Genomic DNA, 20,163 nt, shown 5'->3' with positions numbered 1-20,163 from the left:
TGAGCAGCTCGTTTGGATTTAAAGGGATACACACAAAAACGGTGCATTTTTGCTCAGCCCAATAAAGTGCCTATTTTAACATGCCACAATAAATTACCTATATGGTATTTTGAGCTAAAACTTCACATATGTACTCTAGGGACATCAAAGATTTATTTAATATCTTAAAAACGTCTTCTGGAATGTCCCCTTTAAAGTCTATATTCTAAGCGGCACTTTCCAAGACAGGGTTTACAGTAGATAAGCCAGCATTGTTCCCAGCTTAGCAATTTTGTTGCTAGATTTAGCGACTTTTTCAGACCCCTTTATCTGCTTTTTCCAAGGACCAGTGACTTGTGCATGTGTATTGTTTGCTTCTCCTTTGTTATGAAATTGGATGGCTTGTAAATATGAACTTCAACATAGCTCAGTTGCACGGTACAGTTGTTACCCAGACAGACTTTAGCATTTCAATAGAAGAGACTGTTGGTTAACACGTAGTTTTAATGGGTCGTGTTAAGTCACTATTTCATACTTGTTTGTTGTCTGACAACAGAAACCGAGAATAAACAAATGAGAAAACCTTTATTAGGCATCTGGCTGCATTGAAATACAGTTTGTGACGGTTCAGAGAGCAAGAGAAAAGTGAAACCGCTTTAAAGTGCCGATGTAGTCAGAAATCAAATCCGACATGATGACATTGATGATATGCTAACTAGCACATGATGTAATGTAGTGACATTTTAGTGGGTTTTTTTAGATACTTTCAGTTGAAAATAGTTACTGACTAGCCCTTGGATATATTAGGACATTTTTACAAACATCCCTTACAAAAAAATACTATAGTGTATCTTGAAATAATGGCACTGATATGTATTTTAAGATATTAATGCAAGCTATTTTCACTTAAAGCTATGGTCTACGATTTCAAAGATTGTTCATTATTAATAACCTCGTTTAGATGCTGGTTATGGTTCTACAGTAACATCCTAACAATATGAATAGAAAAAAGAATTTAAAAAATCCATTCAGTCTATTGGGTGTATGGTAGCAGATAAGTTGACCAATGTAAACTGTCCGGCCGGATAGCTTACATTGGTTAACTGCTCTCATCCAATCCCTGCTACATTTGAAAATCCACCTCGTGCTCGCGTCTCCACCCCATCGCACACCACCCCGCCCCTCTCCTGCCTGCGACAAGAAATTTGTGTCAGTGTATGGTAGCTAGCGAAGCAGCAACATCTCAATAATGGAAAAAAAACTAAACGACAGCAGCAAGCAGCCCCTGCTTGTCCCTACAGTAAAGGTTGGAAGAAAAAGGAAGTCTGTTGAAGAAAGAGACTTTTTGTTGAACAGGTACGCACTTATTTATACTTTTATTGTGTGAGGTGTTACATAAATATCTTTTTATGAGTACATGCTGTCGTTCGGCATCGGAATGTTAGCCGTTTAGCATCGCGTATCACGGGTCAAAGTAATTATATTTACTAAGATTGTGTGAGGTGTTACATAAATAGTATTATAATCTGACTACATGCTGATGCTGCCGGTCGGCATCGGAATGTTAGCCGTTTAGCATCGCGTATCACGGGTCAAAATAATTATATTTATACAAAGATTGTGTGAGGTGTTACATAAATAGTATTATAATCTGACTACATGCTGATGCTGCCGGTCGGCATCGGAATGTTAGCCGTTTAGCATCGCGTATCACGGGTCAAAATAATTATATTTACAAAGATTGTGTGAGGTGTTGCATAAATATGATATTATCAGTCTGACAACATGCCCATGCTGCCGGTCGGCATTGGAATGTTAGCCGTTTAGCATCGCGTATCACGGTTCAAAGTAATTATATTTATAAAGTCATTTCTTGAAGCTCATGAGGGGAAACGTATGCCAAACGTTGTTGTGAAAGTAAATAACGTCAATTACAATCATAATTGTTCCTTCAAGCCTTTATGTGTTTACTGCTCGGTAAATCTCTGTTCTGATGTTTACTACCAGTGATCACAGCTTGAATGAGTGACGTTGTTCAGGCGGTTTCCCGGTGGGAGGGATCAGGTAGCACAGAGGGGCGGGATGAGTTTTTTAAAACTTACTAACCGTCTCAGGCTTTCTAGACCGATTTTCAACATCGTAGACTACAGCTTTAAGAAACATTTTTTATGCATTTTAGTCCCGGACTAGGCTAAAACTCTATCCGGAAATTGGAAACCACCATTAGTGATTTAAAGCATTGATGATTTCTCTTCTTCTGTGTGAATCTCTGTCTTTTGATATGTAGAAGATGGATCTGAGTGAAGATGTAGCTGGTGCGACGTTCATGGCAGCTGGAAGCTCCGCCCCTGAGCTGTTTGCTTCTGTAATCGGTGAGTCACGCACACAGGTGCTTGTACATGCATTAGTCATGTGTCAACAGATGTTTTGAATTAGTCTGGGTTTTCTGCAGGTGTTTTTATTACACATGGAGATGTAGGGGTGGGTACAATAGTAGGCTCAGCGGTCTTCAATATCCTTTGCATCATCGGAGTGTGTGGGATATTTGCGGGACAGGTAAGTAATTCTATGAACTCTCCTCATTCTGAGCTGCTGTCAGTGCTTGACCTTTTCATGTTTTTTGGAGCACTGAGGTGTGAAATATAAAATTACTCTCTTGGAGACTTTTTTCATTTCAAACTGTTGTATCTTCAATTATTTTTTTTCTTTGACTGCACTTCTATGTTCCTAGGGTTGATTTGTATTAAATCGTTAATCTTTTTCTTTTTGTTATATGAAGGTTGTGTTATAACTTTATCTTAAACATCTAAATTGACCTTAGAGAAAAGTCTATTTTATTGAAAAAAATGTTATTTCCACCACATCCCATATAGTTCTGTGTGCAGTTGTGTAATGTTAAAGTCATGAGTTACCAAATACTGAATTTAGTTTCTGTAATAAGGGACAAGTAAGACCTTATAAAACACTGCTGTGATATTTTGGATTAATAAAACCTTTATTTTGGTGTGGTTTGTGGCATGACTAGACATGAGACACTTTCTTGACAAAAAAAAGTTTTGTTAACTCTCGTTTACAAAGTTGTCCTTTATCCCCACAAGGTTGTTTTTCTCACCAAGTTTGCTGTGTTTCGAGACTCAATCTACTACATTTTTTCTGTGGTCGCCCTTATTGCAGTAAGTGTGATTTATATGTGTTTGTTAAAAATTAAGATGTTTTGATCTAACTTCTGTCTAAATCAGTGGTCTCAAACTCCTGGCCCGCGGGCCATTTGCTACCCGCCCTCCTCCTCTCTGTGGCCTGCGGCACCTTTCAACAATATAACATAATCTGCCCCGCAGAAGAATTTTTATTCACTTTGTTTCATATTCGTTTGATTTTTATTTAAACTTTTGAGGGTTCGTTCACATGTCACATCTTACAACGCGTATTAAAATGAGTCAAGGCGTTTCTTAGTTTCTAAAGTGCTCGGGAGCGGAAGTTGCGCTCCTTGGCGTCACCCGTTGCTATGCAGCCATGAGCCGCGTGCCGTGATTGCGAGGATAACGGAATGCGTGATTTGATTTGATTTCCTTTGATTTTCCGTTTAAATAATAGGATTTAAACTGTACATTTACAGAAATATTGTACTTTTTTGAACCTTAAAATAGCTCTGCGGCCCTCAGATGAAATATCAATCTCAGAATTGGCCCCAAGCCAGTTTGAGTTTGAGACCCCTGGTCTAAATAGTATTGCAGACTAAATAGTATAAGATTTTGGAGTAAATTCCCATTCATTTTCTTTATAAATGAATTGATACGAAGTAAAAACCGAGCATTAGTTCTGAGTAGAGGTCTTCACGGGTCCACTTAGATCCGAAAACCCGAGGTCCGACCCGAGACCCGATCGGGTTCGGGTCTAAAAGTTTCACATGTGCCTCGGACACGGGTCGGGTACAATAATACCGGCATCGGGTCTCGGGTAATTTAAAAATGAATGTGTTTTTTCTGAACGGACCCGAGAAGACCCGAACTCTCTCGCCTGTGTGCGTCAATGTTCTTTTCAGACCTCTAATCTGTTTGCCAAGAGCGCTTGCGACATTGTGTGGTTGTCGGAAGGTTCATTTTCGTTGAGACAAACATGTCAGTCAATTATAAATGTACATTTTAGCGGTTACGTTGGTGTCGTCGTCAGATAACAAAGTAAAACGAATGGAGCTGCTCGCCAAACTGGTTGCAAGGCCACCGGAGTTTCTTTCTGTCTGACTGCTGCGCGTGGGTCTGCAGAATGCACACACGTCAGTGCCGTTTACATTCGGTTCCAGTCGGGTTAAATTTTTTTTTCACTAGTTCGGGTCGGACTCGGGGTCTAATTTTCTCGGGTTTGTCTCGGGTCGGGTCTTTCTTTAAAAAAAAATTATTTATGCACGTCGGGTTTGGGTATGAAGTGATTCGGGTCATTTCGGGTCGGGTACATTTCTTTGGACCCGAGAAGACCTCTAGTTCTGAGGTTATCTTGCCTATGCAGAAGTCACAATGTTACAATAATATAGGGATGGTCGATATGCCCTAAAATCCATTTTGCGATATACATTGCAGCCTCTTGCGATAGCGATATGTATTGTGGTATGATGTTTTTAATACACTCGTTTCAGAACACATTATAAAGACCCTTAGAAAAAGTGTTTAAGTCCATAATGCCAATTTTGCGCGTGAAGCAGCAGTTAACTTATGTGCGATCTACCGGCATTGCCTTTCGGGTGTCCAATCGACGTATTGGACACCCCTGCTCTATAGAGTATATTTTCCTGCTGCTTGTTGGACGGCTTAAATCCAAACCAAGTCCAAATAATAGATGTTGCACCAGTCTTTTTCACGAGCTCCTCTGTTTCGCTGACACTTTCAGCCATGTTTATTCAAAATGACGAATATGATTATGCGTTGCAGCCGGCAGCAGCTCGTGGCTCTAAATTTCACGGGTTGATAGTGTCATCAACATGCATTATCACGATAGTGCAATAGAATTAAAATCTCTATCGTATGCCAATTTTGTATCGTTTATATTGCATATCGTTTATATTGCCCATCCCTACAATAATATATTGGTAGTTTCGGGGTTGCTGTGACTGTAGCTCAGTGGTTCTCAAACTTTTTGGCATTTACACCCCGCCCCTTGTTTCGGGTCCATCCCTTCGCAACCCCAATCAAAATTCAATTTAATCTTAAACTTAGAATTTGAATTGAACAAAATTTAGTAAATTATATCATGTAGTGCCTTATTTTTGAGGTTTTATTACAGAATTTATGATAAATAAATGTATTTTATAAAATGTCATAAATCTGGGCCCCCCTGGCATCATCTCCATCAATTTTTGTAGGCCACAATTTCTAAGTCAGATTGCTTCGAAAGACTAATCGTACAATTATCAGAAAAATCCCTGTTTTTCATGATATGGAATTGCAGTAAAAGGGGTCACCGTGGCTTGTGGCTTTTTTCCTTACATTACTTTTACTTTTATACTTTAAGTAGTTTTAAAACAAACTTTTTACTCAAGTAAAAGTGTAAAAGTACTGGAGTTGATACTCTTTTTAAACACTAGTATCTATACTTCTACCTGAGTAGTGAATGTGAATACTTTTGACACCACTGTACATTGTGCAGCCATAGTTTACTTCTTATTAGGGATGCTCCGATCGATCGGCCGCCGATCGGTATCGGCCGATAATGGCATTAAATGACTCGATCGGTGTTCGCTAAATCTGCCGATCTCATAAACCGATCTTTCTGTTTACTTTTGTCATCAAAAGGATCCTGAATGTGGCTGCAATTAAAGACATTTTTACGTAGCGCGAGCATTTTTACAACCTGTTGCTCATGTGCAGCGTGCAGATTTGTATGTCTCTCTTTGTAGGTATGTGACAAAATGACGTAATACGCACGAGCGCTTTGTTCCCACGGCTGTGTTCCCAGCAGGTATTCAGCGCCAGACGCGTTGGTGACTTAGGAAATCTGTTATATCTTTGCTTTGTGAATACCTCTAAAGCCCATATACTAGTGATATAAATTACTTCCTCACGTTGATTCTCACGTTCGAATTTCCAAGATAGCTGTCGTAAGAAGAAAGTTATAAGCGAAGCAAAATTTCTCTCGTGTTTGGCATTGAAATCCTCTATGAAGGTGAGTATTTTTTTGTTTCAAACCAAATACTTTTGATAGAATATACATTTAACTTGAATTAGGTTAAGTTTGGGATTGATTGTTACATTCGCATGTGCTTTTTTAAGATCCGCGAGTGACGCTGTTGTCAAAAGCAGAATCACCCATTCAATCATTGGCTTCCAAAACTTCTCCGTTTTCATCAATCCGTGCATTATTTTTCAAAGTAATCATACAGAACGAAGGATTAGAATCTCTAGATTACATTATTGGCATAATTTTGTCAAACATATAAATAAATACATGCATGCAACATGCATGCATTTATTGATTTATTAATGATAAATAACATAATCATCAATTAATGTATTAATAATATCTGACCATTTAAATTGCTCGCCAGCATTATTAGTCAATTAAGAAATATTAAAGAAACAATGAAATGTTTCTTTAATATATAAAAATATAGCTTTTACTTGAGAGGGCTTTGATTTCATATGGAAAGATATGCGTGGATTGATGCTCTCGGTTTCATTAATTAGTGGTTAATCAAAAATAATAACATTTATTTATTTATCTTTTAAAAAGATGTCATCTTAATCTTGTTGGGCTTTTATTTACCTACAATGTGGTGTTTGAATTATGCAAATAGACCAAGAAATGAGAAAGTTATGATATTTTAAAGTGTTTGGTCAAGCGGAAGAGGTCACAGTTTTTCATAGTTTTATCGTTTTAATTGGGTACAAAAATGCCCCCTAATTTTCGAGTTAAAAAATTCCATAACTTTCTTAATAATTATCCGATTCTAATAATTTAAAAACCATGTTAAAGTTCTTTTTATTATCTATCATATGGCTATAATTATATATGAATTTTCTAGTATTTTTATTTTTTTGTCACATACCTACTCTTTGCCTTTACAGAGATATGCGTATTTTCTACGCGCTCCGGTAAACAGCGCGAGGCGTCTTCACATCCCCATCAAACAGCGTATACAACACATATCTATCACGGACAATTGCATCCTCATGCCAAAAGTTTCTTATTTGCATGCGTCTTAAAGTTTTGAGCGTTTAAACTTTTATTTTCCTCACAGCTGCTTGTCTGCGTTCAGCCGCCGCCCACACACACAGCAGCCTGTGATCAGAGCACGTGAACAGAGCGATCTCAGTCAAGTCTTAAAGCTACAGTAACCTAATTCATTTCTCAATAAAATCACTCTCTGCTCTTGACTAAAGAAGTTTTATACTTCATACGAATGCGTGTATATTTAATTAATACAGTAAAGTCTGTGAAGTGTTTTATTTTCAGTACTTTTAGGAGACATAAGCCATTTTAAAGCCATATTAAATTTCTCTTTGCAGAATAAATATTTGTTGTGCTTATTTATTTGAGTCTCTATTAAAACAGTAATATACCTAATTACTGCAAGTAATATAACAAAGGCAACATCCGTGGTATTATTTTATTTAGAAAGATTGTAACAGTTACAGTCATCAAAGAGCTTGCATATCAGCTTTAAAAAAAATCGGTATCGGAATCGGTATCGGCCGATCACGAAGATTACAAATCGGTGATCGGTATCGGCTGCAAAAATCCTGATCGGAGCATCCCTACTTCTTATATTTCAGAAGTGAAGCCAAGTGGGTTGTCACTGTTGTGCTCTATGGAGCATGTAATCATGGGTAATGAAGTCAGGCGGAGTGTAAAAAAATCCTATTAAATTCTTTCTGATTTCACTCCATGAATATTTAGACAGTCTTTGTATATTTCTTTCAGTTTATTTACGATGGGAAGATTGTGTGGTAAGTCTTTCTTTGTCACTTATCCTGATTTTGATTGGTTGAATGCAATATTCTTATTGGCTGTCACCTCCGTTTCTGCAGGTGGGAGAGTCTAATACTGATCGTCATGTATGTTGGCTACATCATCATCATGAAGTGAGTTCTCACTCGTATTCTGCTCACATTTATTGAAACATACTGATTATTGGAGTATCGAAGTATGCATTAAAGTCCTAAAAAAGTACATTGTTTCGGCTTTATTAACTCTTTCCCCGCCGGCGTTTAAAAAAAAAAGTTGCCAGCCAGCATTTTTTATGATTTTCACAAAAGTTTAATGCCTTCCAGAAAATGTTCTTCTTTAAAAAAAAACATTTCATCCTACCTTTATTTGTTCTCTTTTTATCACCTCTCAGATATAGATAGTTTTTTTCCAAAATACCCAATTTTGAGCAAAAAGCTGAGATTTTGCGTTTTTGTGAAGGACTTTTGATAGAGATCATATTCAGAGCGATCATCAAAACATACACAGAGTTTGAACTGTTTGCCCTAAGGGGATACTTCCTGGTTTTATAAGTTGGGTAAGACTGCGGAATAGCGGAAATACAGATTGCCGAAAAAACTCGTCATTGGCAGGGAAGCGTTTTCTCTTAATTAATGAGTTAACTCGTCAATGGCAAGGAAAGAGTTAATGCAATACTGTGCTATCTTGCAATAAATGTAATGACGTACCATTCTGCTTTAATGTGATTCAGTGTTTCAGTTGTTCATTTATCTGCGTTTTGCCTTTTAAGGTTCAACAATAGCTTGCACAGCTACTTCACGCGAACGGAGGACAAGTGCGTCGCCAATGGTAACGCGGTCATCAGCGAGATGGAGGACGGTAATGCATGTTATGAGCAGTTTTGGGATGATCCATCTTGGCCGTTGCTCAGCTCAGGTAAGGGTAACTAGACAGGCTTCCTCACGGGCTAACAGCTAACTAACTCCCCATAATCAATAATTTCTCTTTCAATTAATTCTACTGTACCGTCTGATTTTCTGCTGTTCTAAAAAGCCTACGTCAACCAAACGCTCACTAAAAGTGTATGGTAACTACCTGAATTGTCTCATATAAGAACCTTGCTTCCCTGCTGAATAACCACGGTACGCTTTCTGTTTCAGAGCGCAGCTCTCATGTGTCCTGTAGTGCGGCTCTAACCGCTGTGCTGCGTGATGGTCTCTGTCAGTCTCCCCCTGCTGAAGCCTGTCTGTTTAGCCTTACTAAATCTGTACTGGCTGCTGTCTTATCCTGCAGTGCTCTGTGTGTGTCTGTGTGTTGATGTCTAACTCTTACTCCTATTTTAAATTCAGTAATGGTGAGGTTTTTTTTTGGTGTTTTCCAATAATGAGAGCAGATAAATACTAAGATGGTATGTTAAAGGAAAACCACACAGTTTTTCAATATTTTAATATGTTCTTACCTTAACTAAGACAAAATAATACTTGTGTAACTACTCATGTAACATTCCTTAAATAGGGAAAACATGGAAGTGTTTGGTGGCTTCTACTGTAAATTCATTCCTGTTTGGAGCCATAGAAATGAATGGGTTAGACTAAATGCTAACACATTCACAACGCGGTGTACAAAGATGAAGTGCACACATTGAAAAATGACAGGGATGTATTATTTGTCTAAGTTAAGGTAAGAACATAGTAACATTTTGAAAAAAAGTTGAGTTTCCTTTAAAGTAATAATAATATTTGCAAATGATGCTTAGATTCCAAACGCATGCATTATTATCTAATAATTAAATAATTTTTATGTTTAAGTTAAAGGACAAGTTCGGTATTTTACACTTAAAGCCCTGTTTTCAGATTGTTTATGGTGAATTAGAACGGTTTTGACTGAAATTTCGACATATGCGGCTGCCCCGAGAATTTTCGGGTGTTTGTGTTAGAACAAACACCCGAAAATTCTCAGCCCAGCATCATATGTCCAAATTTCGGTCAAAACCGTTCTATTTCATCATAATCAATCTGGCTTTAAGTGTAAAATACCGAACTTGTCCTTTAAACATTTTCTGTGTTAAACGGCAGCGTTTGCCCATTTTCAACCCAACGCTGGGTTGAAAATAACCCAGTATTGTTTAGAGTGCACCTTTTATTGTAATAAGTAATAAGTCAAATTCAATTTATATGTTAATACTGCAAGTCAAAGAATCTGATTTGAACATTGACTGTAAACAGAAAAGCAATATGAAAATTGTCACATGGAGGTTTTAGGAATTGCTTTTCTTTTTTCAGCATGTGCCATTTTCTACACTAAAGTGGTTGTATTATGATAAAATAATCCTCTGCGGTTATTTCCCATCTGCACTTTGTCTCAATCCATCTCAACTAATGACATCATTTACATCAGACCTGATAAATTGCTTTTGATAGTGTGCAAGCACAAATGAGATTGAAATGAAATGTAATCAACAATATGAAACAGAAATAATAACGGAAATAATCACAAATACATTTTATTTATTTAGCGCTTAAAGGCAATGCATGGCATTTTTAGCTAAAATTGTAGCAAACAATTGTGTAGGTTTTAAATAGTCAGATTGTACACTTTACATTGATGTGTATGCATGTGGCAGACGCTTTTATCTAATCAACCTCAATCAATGATTATTGTAGGGCAGACATACAGACTTCACCCTTTATATTACCCCTTACTATTACAAGTTTGTGTGTCTGAATGTGTGAGTGGTCTGTATGTTTGTGTGTCTGTACTGTACACTCTTAGAACAGATGTGTTTAAAAACAACACAATCAGTGTTAGTTTAGGGACAAGACAATGCGCTCTCCCAGAATACACACATCTCTGTGTCATTATTGGAACAACAGATTTTCCGTTACTTTCAACACAACTTGTGTTTTATTTTAACTCAAAATGACACACAATGTGTTAAAATAGCATAACGCAAAAAGGGGAAAAATTAACACATCCTGATTGTGTAAGTGGTCTTGTGTTTGTACTCTATGCGTGAGATGTCTCTCTGTTTGCTTGTTGCATGTGTGAAAGGAGTGTATGTATGTTTGTTTGTCTGTATGTATGTGCGTCTGTATGTAATGGTGTGTTTGCAGTGGCGTTGTGTAATGTGTAAGATAACTGACGTTTTTATTTGATGTCAGTGTCGATGATGAATGACAGCGTCTCAAGGGGCTCAGAAGGGGGCTACAGTCTCTCTCAGTGGGAATCATTCTTTTACTGAAAACATGAACTTTAATTACATTTCATGACACATCCTTTGGCTTTTCAGTGTCTGTCTATTTGGGTGTTTGTGCTGGTTTAATGGGTTTGTGTGTGTAATATGGAAATGAAAATGCATATGTGTGATGATGTTTTGTTTTTCTTACACGTTTTGTAGTAAAGCCCAGTAGAATATACACTCGGGGCTCTGTGGTGATGGTGGATGAGTTGATCAGTTCTAGCCCTCCACACTACCGGTTCCCAGAGGCCGGCCTCAGGGTCATGATCACAAATCACTTTGGGCCCAAGACACGTCTGCGCATGGCTAGTCGCCTTATTATCAATGAGGTAAGGCATGAAAAATCATAGCGATTTTACATAGATTTTTGTTATTTGTTGCTTTCCACTTGCTTTGGTAATTTTTGTTAAAGCATTTATTTTAATATTGTATTATTTAATATAACCACAGTCACTGGATGTGATGTGAATTGTTAAACCCTCTTAACCATTTATAGAAATTGTAATAGAGGGTATGCATTGACGTCACTTTTCCATGTGACTACTCTGGATCTCGCCCTGTTGAGTGGCAAACGTTCAACAAAATGGCTGGTTTTCATAGCGGCTGCTGGAAAAACGCCAGTAAAACTGACTATTATCAGCTTAAATTGAATTTAGTTGGACTTCATAGCAGAGGTGGAAAATGCTAAATTACATTAGTTACATTTTACAAGCATCTGTGCTTTATTAGGGTGCTTGTATTTGAAAACTTTTTATTATATTCTAAAGCATAGAATCATACTGTGTATTCTTTAATATTGCATATTAAAGTTTATTTAATATCTAATTACATTACAATTGTGTACTTTTACTTGAGTAAAAGTATATTAATGTACTTAAATATTAAATGTAAAACAAAACTTGTATTTATGAAATGTAATAAGAGTAAAAATTATGATAATATGCTTTGGAATGTATGAAAAACACGAATAAAATACAAATACTTGAAAAAATACTTTTAAGTAGAAAGTAAAACCTCTGCTTGATAGTGACCCTAGCAACTTGTCCACCCACTTGTGGTTTGTGGATGTTGGCATGAACGATCAATTTACTTATTTTTTCGGTTTATTAGTCTAAGTTTAATGCAGGAAAGTTTAATGCAGGAAAGTTTAATGCAGCAAGGTATATGGCATATACAGCCACAGAGTAAATTAAAAGACCCTTTCAAATTATATTTATGTGTTTAAGTAAAATTATCATTTTGTTCTATCTACTACTAACAACATTTCCGCCCAATTCCTAATAAAATAATGTTTTTTATTTATTTATTTATTGAAAATTGAAGTGGGGATAAAATGGTCAAAAAAAGATCCATGGTTTTTAAAAAACTGCTCAAATTACATTTTTCAACACAATACTGATGTTTTTATGGTATTGCTCAAAAGTGAATATTTGTTAGAATAACCCTGATTTTTAATCAAATTTTTCATGTGTATTGTCATGCACTCAATCTTTTACTTTGCTGTTGGATGACTTTGTCACCCTGAGGTTTGCTTTTGTTGGAAATGGTCACAAGACATGTATAAATGATGATTGAAGGAAAAACTGGAATGGGCTAAAATAAATTAAAATTAAAAAAATATTTTTTTTAGCAATATAAAAATAGTCTCTGGTAGTCCACGCGTATCTCTTTGGGGCAACATTTTGAGAGGCGGATTTCAACCTGACTTTGAATGTTGCACCAAGTATTACGGCGCACGTTTGATTGATTTTTAAATGCGAGCGATATTGTCACAGTATATAATGCAGAAGTGATGTGGTGTCATTTGCCTCTTTAGCAATAACAAATCTGAACTGTGTGAAACAGCCTTCCAAGTTCAGAAATATAGATGAGACAACATGTCGCACTGATTCTAAAATAACATTCTGAAAGACAACACGTGTCTACATGATTTACCTGTTTTATGATGCTTTTTTGTCACTACTGCTGCTTCCTGAGTAGACATTTATAATCTTCAGATATTTTATTTTGGTCCGCTGGCTAAACTTGCACTGAATGCGTGCCTTCAAGCCTATGCGGCTGAGCACGTGCGTTTGGCACGTTTTAAGTTTTTAGCAAAAAATAGCTTGTGATTAAACATCGTTTGGGGGACCCCTTGCAGTTCCGGTCCCCCGATTGCAGCGATAGACAGTCAAATTTGTTAAATACCAATTAAATGACTAAAGTGACATTTGTAAAAATATGAAATTTCAATTACTGACTAATAACCTTTTTTATTTTATTAAAGTGAAATTTCTGAACCTAAACATAAGAACCTGAAAAAAGCTAATTTACACGAAAACATGTCAGAACTCTTCAGTTAGTTTTAGGTTTTAATGTTGAATTAATTAATTAAGAAGGGCTCAATCTGTTTAAATAGTTTATTCTTTACTTTATTTCTACTGTTATTTTTGGTAACTGCTTTAATTTGCATGCCGACATTTTTTTTGTCCTGATTGAAGAATCGTTGCTACAGACACACATATTTAAATGTTCATCTTTGGCTTTTGTGTCACTGTGTCATGCGTTCTGAAACCACGGTTTTCTGTTTCATTTCTTTGCACATGCAAAAATGTTTACTGTCTTTGTCCCAAGAAATGCACTCAACTTGAATATTTCACTTAGTGAATGTGAAGGGGATTCTCATACTCATTTTAATATAGATTTATATGTGTGTAATGGATGTTTTCAGTCTTCCAGTTTTATAATAGAAAAGTTTTATCACTGGGATGCCTGACATTGAAATTAAACCATAACTCAAAAGAGCTTACTGTGGACCATAACCCAGCAGTGTAGAGTTTTCATAGCAGGTAGCCCAGTTCTGGGTGTGAGGTTGATTAAACCGTTTCTATAAATATCTACACAGTGGTGCTCAAAGAATGGTGTTAGAAATTTAAAGCCAGACTGCTGAGGAATCTAATAAAGACTTGTCAGCTAGTTAGCAGAGAAATTAAGCTAATGGTGTTTAATCTAAGGTTATAATAGAATATAATTGTTCTGTCATTGTGGCATTACAGGATTTTTGCTCTTTTGAAATTAGTTTTATGATTATGTACGCATGCTTTGTTGATTCTTTTGGGTCATCTGCGAATGACAATTACATATCAGAAATAATTTGCATATGAAAATATTGAAATTGCAGTTGCAAAATTGGGCTGTTTGAATTCCTTTCTGACTTTCTAAGTCAGAAAGAGTGTGAAAAATGCTTGTTTGTATATATTGGCTATAAGAAAAATTGACATCAAACCGGTGCAGGTGGACTTTTAGAAGGGATCCAAAAAATGAATTTAGAAAATGGAATGGAAAATATAATACTGAATTTAAAACAGTTTTCAAACTTTACTTTCTGCTTTTCATGCGGACAGCAACAGCGGCTGGTAAAGACCTCTAATGGGGTGGACGGTGTGCTGGTGGTTGATAAGAAAACTGACACCATTGAAAATGGCAATGTGACGGAGGACAAACTCAGTGAGGAGCCTGAAAATGAGATCTCTCCCTTCATCCTGCCTGGTGAGGGTCTAACTTTCTTACACATTAACACATTCGGTCTTTAACCTCATGCGGTGACATCTGACTTCAGGCTTAGTCTGGGTCATCAACTTAAATTTCTAAAATTATCTAACTTCTGTAGATGAGAGTTTAATTTCGTTGTATTTTCACATAGTTCTTACCCTGTGCCCCAACCAGCAGGGTTTCCAGAGTGATGAAACATGTTGTAATATCATGGAAGTTTAGATCTGGAAGAGTTGTGCAATTTTTATGGGACTTGAAGTTGTAGAAAAAGTCATTGGCATTTCTAAGTGACTGTGCGTTTTTTCAGTTTCTTTCTAGAAATCTCTTGCTGTAGATGTATATCTACCTGTCAACCCTCCCATTTTTCCCAAGATTATCCTGTATTTTACCATTCTTTCCCGCCATCATCCCATTTAAATAATTTCCCATATTTCTCCTGTATTTGTAGTCTTTCTATAAAAAAAATCCCACATTGCCGTATTTGATGTTTGCTAAAACTCCGGTAAAGCAGGCGGCATTATATCTGTAACACTCAAAGGACACCCGCCAATGTAACGAGAAGAAGTGGGGGGTTGTTAGGGTTCCGGAAATGTCCCTTATTTTCAAATCCCAATGTTGACAGGTATGTATCTGTGATACAGTTTTAAAATCCTAATCCAGTAATTTCAAATCAATGGAAATCAGTTGGTACATTACACTGTCAGAAAAAATACGTACCCAAGCTGTTACTGTGGGCGTTACCCTTTCAAAAAGTACATCTTTGCACCTAAAGCGTTCATATTAGTACCTCAGACAGAGGTACATTTTGGTACCAAAGAGAGCTTATTAGTACCTCAAAGATGCATATTAGTATCTCAAAGGTACAGATTGGTACCACATGTATACATATCTGTACCTAATGTTACCTATTATTACCCTTTTTAAAGGGTACTGCCCCAGTGATAGCTGTGTAAAAATTTTGACCATTATTTCTTACAGTGTTCATTATTTCCATTGTTTTTATGTTAATATTTTTGTCTTAAAGCCCCCCTGTAGTCGATAATTTTATCTTGGGCTGGGAGATAAACCGATAAACTGGTAGAAATTTGTCAACCGGTAGAGATTTTGGACTCTTGGTCCCTATCAAGGTTACGCACTCACGTCACATTGCTGTGCGGGTGGTCACGAAAACGTAACATTTGCTGTTCAGTGAGCTCATAAGCATTTTGGCCGTTTTATTGGCCTTAAATACATCAAATTTACGTCAAAATGCCCGTCTTTGCAAGTATCATCATCAAACATGGCATTTAGGTCTTAAGACAAAGTAAACAACTAAAAAAAGCATATCTAACAGTATATACTGGATCTGGATTTAAAGTGGAACTTACCTAATATTGCTTCTGTCTGCTATATTTATACACTATAAAAACAAACGGTGCTATATAGCACCAAAAGTGGTTCTTTGCTCGTAATCATAGAAGAACCGTTTTTAGTGCCATATAGCACCAGTGAAGCACCTGTGTTGAACCAAATAGGGGCCATAAAGCACCACATATGGTTCTACATAGCACTATATGGTTCTACACAGGTGCTTCACTGGTGCTTCATCGGTGCTATATGGCACTAAAAACGGTTCTTCTATGATTACGAGCAAAGAACCACTTTTGGTGCTATATAGCACCGTTTGTTTTTAGAGTGTATAGCACAATTAATTTATGACTTGCGTCGACCAATGTACTTTACAGGAGGTCATAAAAACAAAACACAAGAAAAAACATGAAATCTGCCTTTTATTTCAAAGATTTTTGAAAAAATATATATTTTTACAGATACAAATTTTTTTAGCTGACAATTTAATGTTTGAAACATTCCAATCAGGTTTTCGCAAATGCCATTCTACCGAGAATGCACTTTTGAAGGTGTTTAATGATATTTTGATGTCATGTGACTCGGGTGATTTTACAGTCCTTGTGCTATTAAATTTGACAGCGGCTTTTGACACAATTGATCATGCTATTCTCATTGAACGTTTAGAACATTGTGTTGGTTTAAGAGGTGTTGCTCTAGACTGGTTTAAGTCATATTTTGTAAATAGAAGTTTTTCAGTCAAGATGGGTGAGCATTACTCGAGTAATGCTTTTTTGCCCTGTGGTGTCCCACAGGGCTCCATTTTGGCTCCTTTGCTTTTTTCTCTATATATATTCCCTCTTGGCTCAAGTTTTAGAACATATGGTTTGTCATTCCACTTTTATGCCGATGACTCTCAGGTTTATCTGCCTGTCGAGCGAAATTCTGTAGGCTTAGAGTCTCTTATGGCATGTCTGACTGATGTGAAGGCTTGGCTTTCCTTAAATTTTTAAATCTTTAACGAAAAGAAAACTGAAATTGTAGTCTTTTGTCCATCTGATTCTTCAAACTTTCCAAAACTGGATTTTGGGGTGATGTCTATGTGCCTGAAACCCTTGGTTTCATTTTTGATGATGGCTTAAAGCTTGACAGACAAATAAATTCAGTTGTCAAGGCCTGCTTTTTTTCAGCCGAGTTTGCTCTCCAAAGCTAAGCCTTTTCTCTCTATTAAAGTCATTCATGTTTTTATTTCATCTGAATTGGACTATTGCAACTTACTTTATATTGGGATTAGCCAGACAGATTTATCCTGGTTGCAGCTAGTCCAAAATGCTGCGGCTAGACTCTTGTGTGGGGCCAAAAAAGGGAGCATATTACCCCCCTGTTCTATGTTCACTACATTGGTTACCTCTTTGTTTTAGAGTCGATTTTAAAGTTTTGCTCCTCGTTTACAAATCTTTGAATGGTTTGGCCCCCCCTTATCTTAGGGAGATACTGATTGAATATCAACCTACTAGGTCCCTCCGGTCTTCCAACCAGGAACTTTTGGTCACCCCTAAGTCGAGACTCTAGTGTAGGGGTGATCGTGCTTTCTCTATTGCTGCCCCTACTGTCCATTAGACAAGCCACCCCTCTCAATATTTTTAAGTCCAGGCAAAAGACATTTCGATTTTCTAAAGCATATGGCTTATAGGTTATTTGTATTTTTTTTTACGCAAAAATACACAAAAATGTATATATCAGAAATGGCTGTTGGATTTATACCTTTGTGCGGAATTTCAAATTTTGTGTAAATGCAGAAAGATCTCGATGCTGGAGAAGGCTCGGCTTGTGTCTGGTTAGGCTGCAATGTAATTTTGTTTAATGCTCGAAGTATTAAGTAGCTTTTGAACAACATTTTCAACACTTGGGTACACACCAAAAGATTTTTTTTACATCTTATAAGATTTTCAAAATGTGATAGACCAAAAACATGAGGTAAAAAATCCTAGATTTAACCATTTGCTCCTATAGTGTGTGGTGTGCCATGATGTGTCAAATACAGCACACCACACACAAACAGATTTTCAACCAGAGTCTCGACTGTGAACACAGGAAATCTCGCAAAATCTTGCGAGACTTCAGAATAAGCATGGGGAACGATATGCAGGAAGAAAATTCAATTACAGTGTTTGGAATGATTTTCACAGAATAATCAAGGGAAACAAGGAAAAGGGTTTGGGTGAAGTCGTGGAGACAGCAGGAACATGGTCTGTAGAAGTTCACTTTGCATCAACTTCACTTTGTGCTGCTTTTGTCTTCCATCATCTCGCTTTCTGATTGGATATTGTTTTGTTTCACGTGATAATCTCAAGAGCGTGTGCGCGTTTGTCCTCGAGATTCCCCGCAAACATCAGGATTTCTGATCGCAAATATTAAAAATGTTTAATATTTACGTTTAGCGATCGGGCTGGCTCCGACGTTCTTCCGATCAGGTTCGAAACACTCTTTACACACCTCACACCAAGGGAAAATCTGATAAGATAATCTGTAGAACCATCAAGATAATCGGGACATAGCTAGGATTGTCGGAAGGGGGGAAAATCAGCCCGATAATTTTTTGGTGTGTACCCAGCATTATGTGAGAATTTTGATTAAATGCGTTTTTTGTATATATTTGGCTGGTCAAGTGGATGTCATGGGGCATCAAATGACATGTTTGTGTAAGCATAATTTGTGATCTGTTGTAATATTTTAATGACTGCAGGGGGCGCTATGGATAAAGTGAAATTTTTCATCTCTTGGCCCATTTTGATACTGCTGTACTTCACGATACCCAACTGTGCCAAGCCCCGATGGGAGCGTTTGTTCATGCTGTCCTTTTTCCTCTCCACGGTGTGGATCGCCATCTTCTCTTACGTCATGGTGTGGATGGTAAGTTTGTGTATGTGTAATCAGGGCCGTAGTGGGATTCATTTTCAGCCTTGGAGTTTCATGTCTTAGACCGGCCCACTTTTGTTAACGACTGACAATATTCAAATAATATCATTAAATTCTTAGTAGTATATAAGTCTGAAATAGTGCACTGTTCTCTGCACCTTGCAAATTCATTATATTTTTCAAATATATTGTTTCCAATTCAGTGCAAATACAATAGTCTAAACATTTATGATTTTTGCCATAATCGTGCAGCCCTACCATAAGGCATTTTAATGCAAGTAAACTTCAAAAACTACTGAAAAGGAACAAATGTGTTTGTGTTTTCCACTATAATTCTATTTCTAAAAAATTGTGGGTCTTGAGATTCCCTGTTAGGTTGAAAAAGTTTGTAAACCCCTTATATACAATACACAAGCAAGATTTATCAAGTATGCAGGGGAAACGGATGTAAAAAAAGACATCCTTATCTTAATTTATTAGTACTTAGATAATGTTTAGGCCTACGTTGTGACAAAAAAAATATATATATATATATATATATATATATATATATATATATATATATATATATATATATATATATATATATATATATATATATATATATATATATATATATTGCGGCAGTTCTGTGGCTGAAAATGCTGTGTTGATGCAAGATGTCAGAGGAGAATGGGCCGACTGATTCAAGCTGATAGAAGAACAACTTTGACTGAAACAACCACTCGTTACATCCAAGGTATGCAGCAAAGCATTTGTGAAGCCACAACACGCACAACCTTGAGGCGGATGGGCTACAACAGCAGAAGACCCCACAGGGTACCACTCATCTCCACTACAAATAGAAAAAAGAGGCTACAATTTGCACAAGTTAACCAAAATTGGACAGTTAAAGACTGGAAAAAATGTTGCCTGGTCTGATGAGTCTCGATTTCTATTGAGATATTCAGATGGTAGAGTCAGAATTTGGCGTAAACAGAATGAGAACATGGATCCATCATGCCTTGTTACCACTGTGCAGGCTGGTGGTGGTGGTGTAATGGTGTGGGTGATGTTTTCTTGGCACACTTTAGGCCCCTTAGTGCCAATTGGGCATCGTTCAAATGCCACGGCATACCTGAGCATTGTTTCTGACCATGTCCATCCCTTTATGACCACCATGTACCCATCCTCTGATGGCTACTTCCACCAGGATAATGCACCATGTCACAAAGCTCGAATCATTTCAAATTGGTTTCTTGAATATGACAATG

The 20,163-nt window shown here is 36.9% G+C and overlaps 1 protein-coding gene across 2 annotated transcripts in view; it reads left to right on the top strand.

Moving 5' to 3' along the window:
• Window positions 1-20,163, top strand: part of LOC141362602 (sodium/potassium/calcium exchanger 4-like) — an 85,743-nt gene that overhangs the window by 60,849 nt on the left and 4,731 nt on the right. Inside the window, exons 5-13 of one of the 2 annotated variants that reach the window (XM_073864890.1) lie at window positions 2,267-2,351; window positions 2,432-2,535; window positions 3,078-3,152; window positions 7,891-7,916; window positions 7,998-8,051; window positions 8,687-8,832; window positions 11,294-11,463; window positions 14,518-14,662; window positions 18,738-18,904. In XM_073864890.1, coding sequence (XP_073720991.1) covers window positions 2,267-2,351; window positions 2,432-2,535; window positions 3,078-3,152; window positions 7,891-7,916; window positions 7,998-8,051; window positions 8,687-8,832; window positions 11,294-11,463; window positions 14,518-14,662; window positions 18,738-18,904 — 972 coding nt within the window. The remainder of the gene's footprint in view (window positions 1-2,266; window positions 2,352-2,431; window positions 2,536-3,077; window positions 3,153-7,890; window positions 7,917-7,997; window positions 8,052-8,686; window positions 8,833-11,293; window positions 11,464-14,517; window positions 14,663-18,737; window positions 18,905-20,163) is intronic. The other variant, XM_073864891.1, reaches the window with a different exon arrangement.

This window comes from Misgurnus anguillicaudatus, unplaced genomic scaffold, assembly GCF_027580225.2.
Source record: "Misgurnus anguillicaudatus unplaced genomic scaffold, ASM2758022v2 HiC_scaffold_28, whole genome shotgun sequence".
Taxonomy (NCBI): domain Eukaryota; kingdom Metazoa; phylum Chordata; class Actinopteri; order Cypriniformes; family Cobitidae; genus Misgurnus; species Misgurnus anguillicaudatus.
The sequence above is the reverse complement of the archived record's forward strand: the minus strand, read 5'-3'. Positions and strand labels throughout refer to the sequence as shown.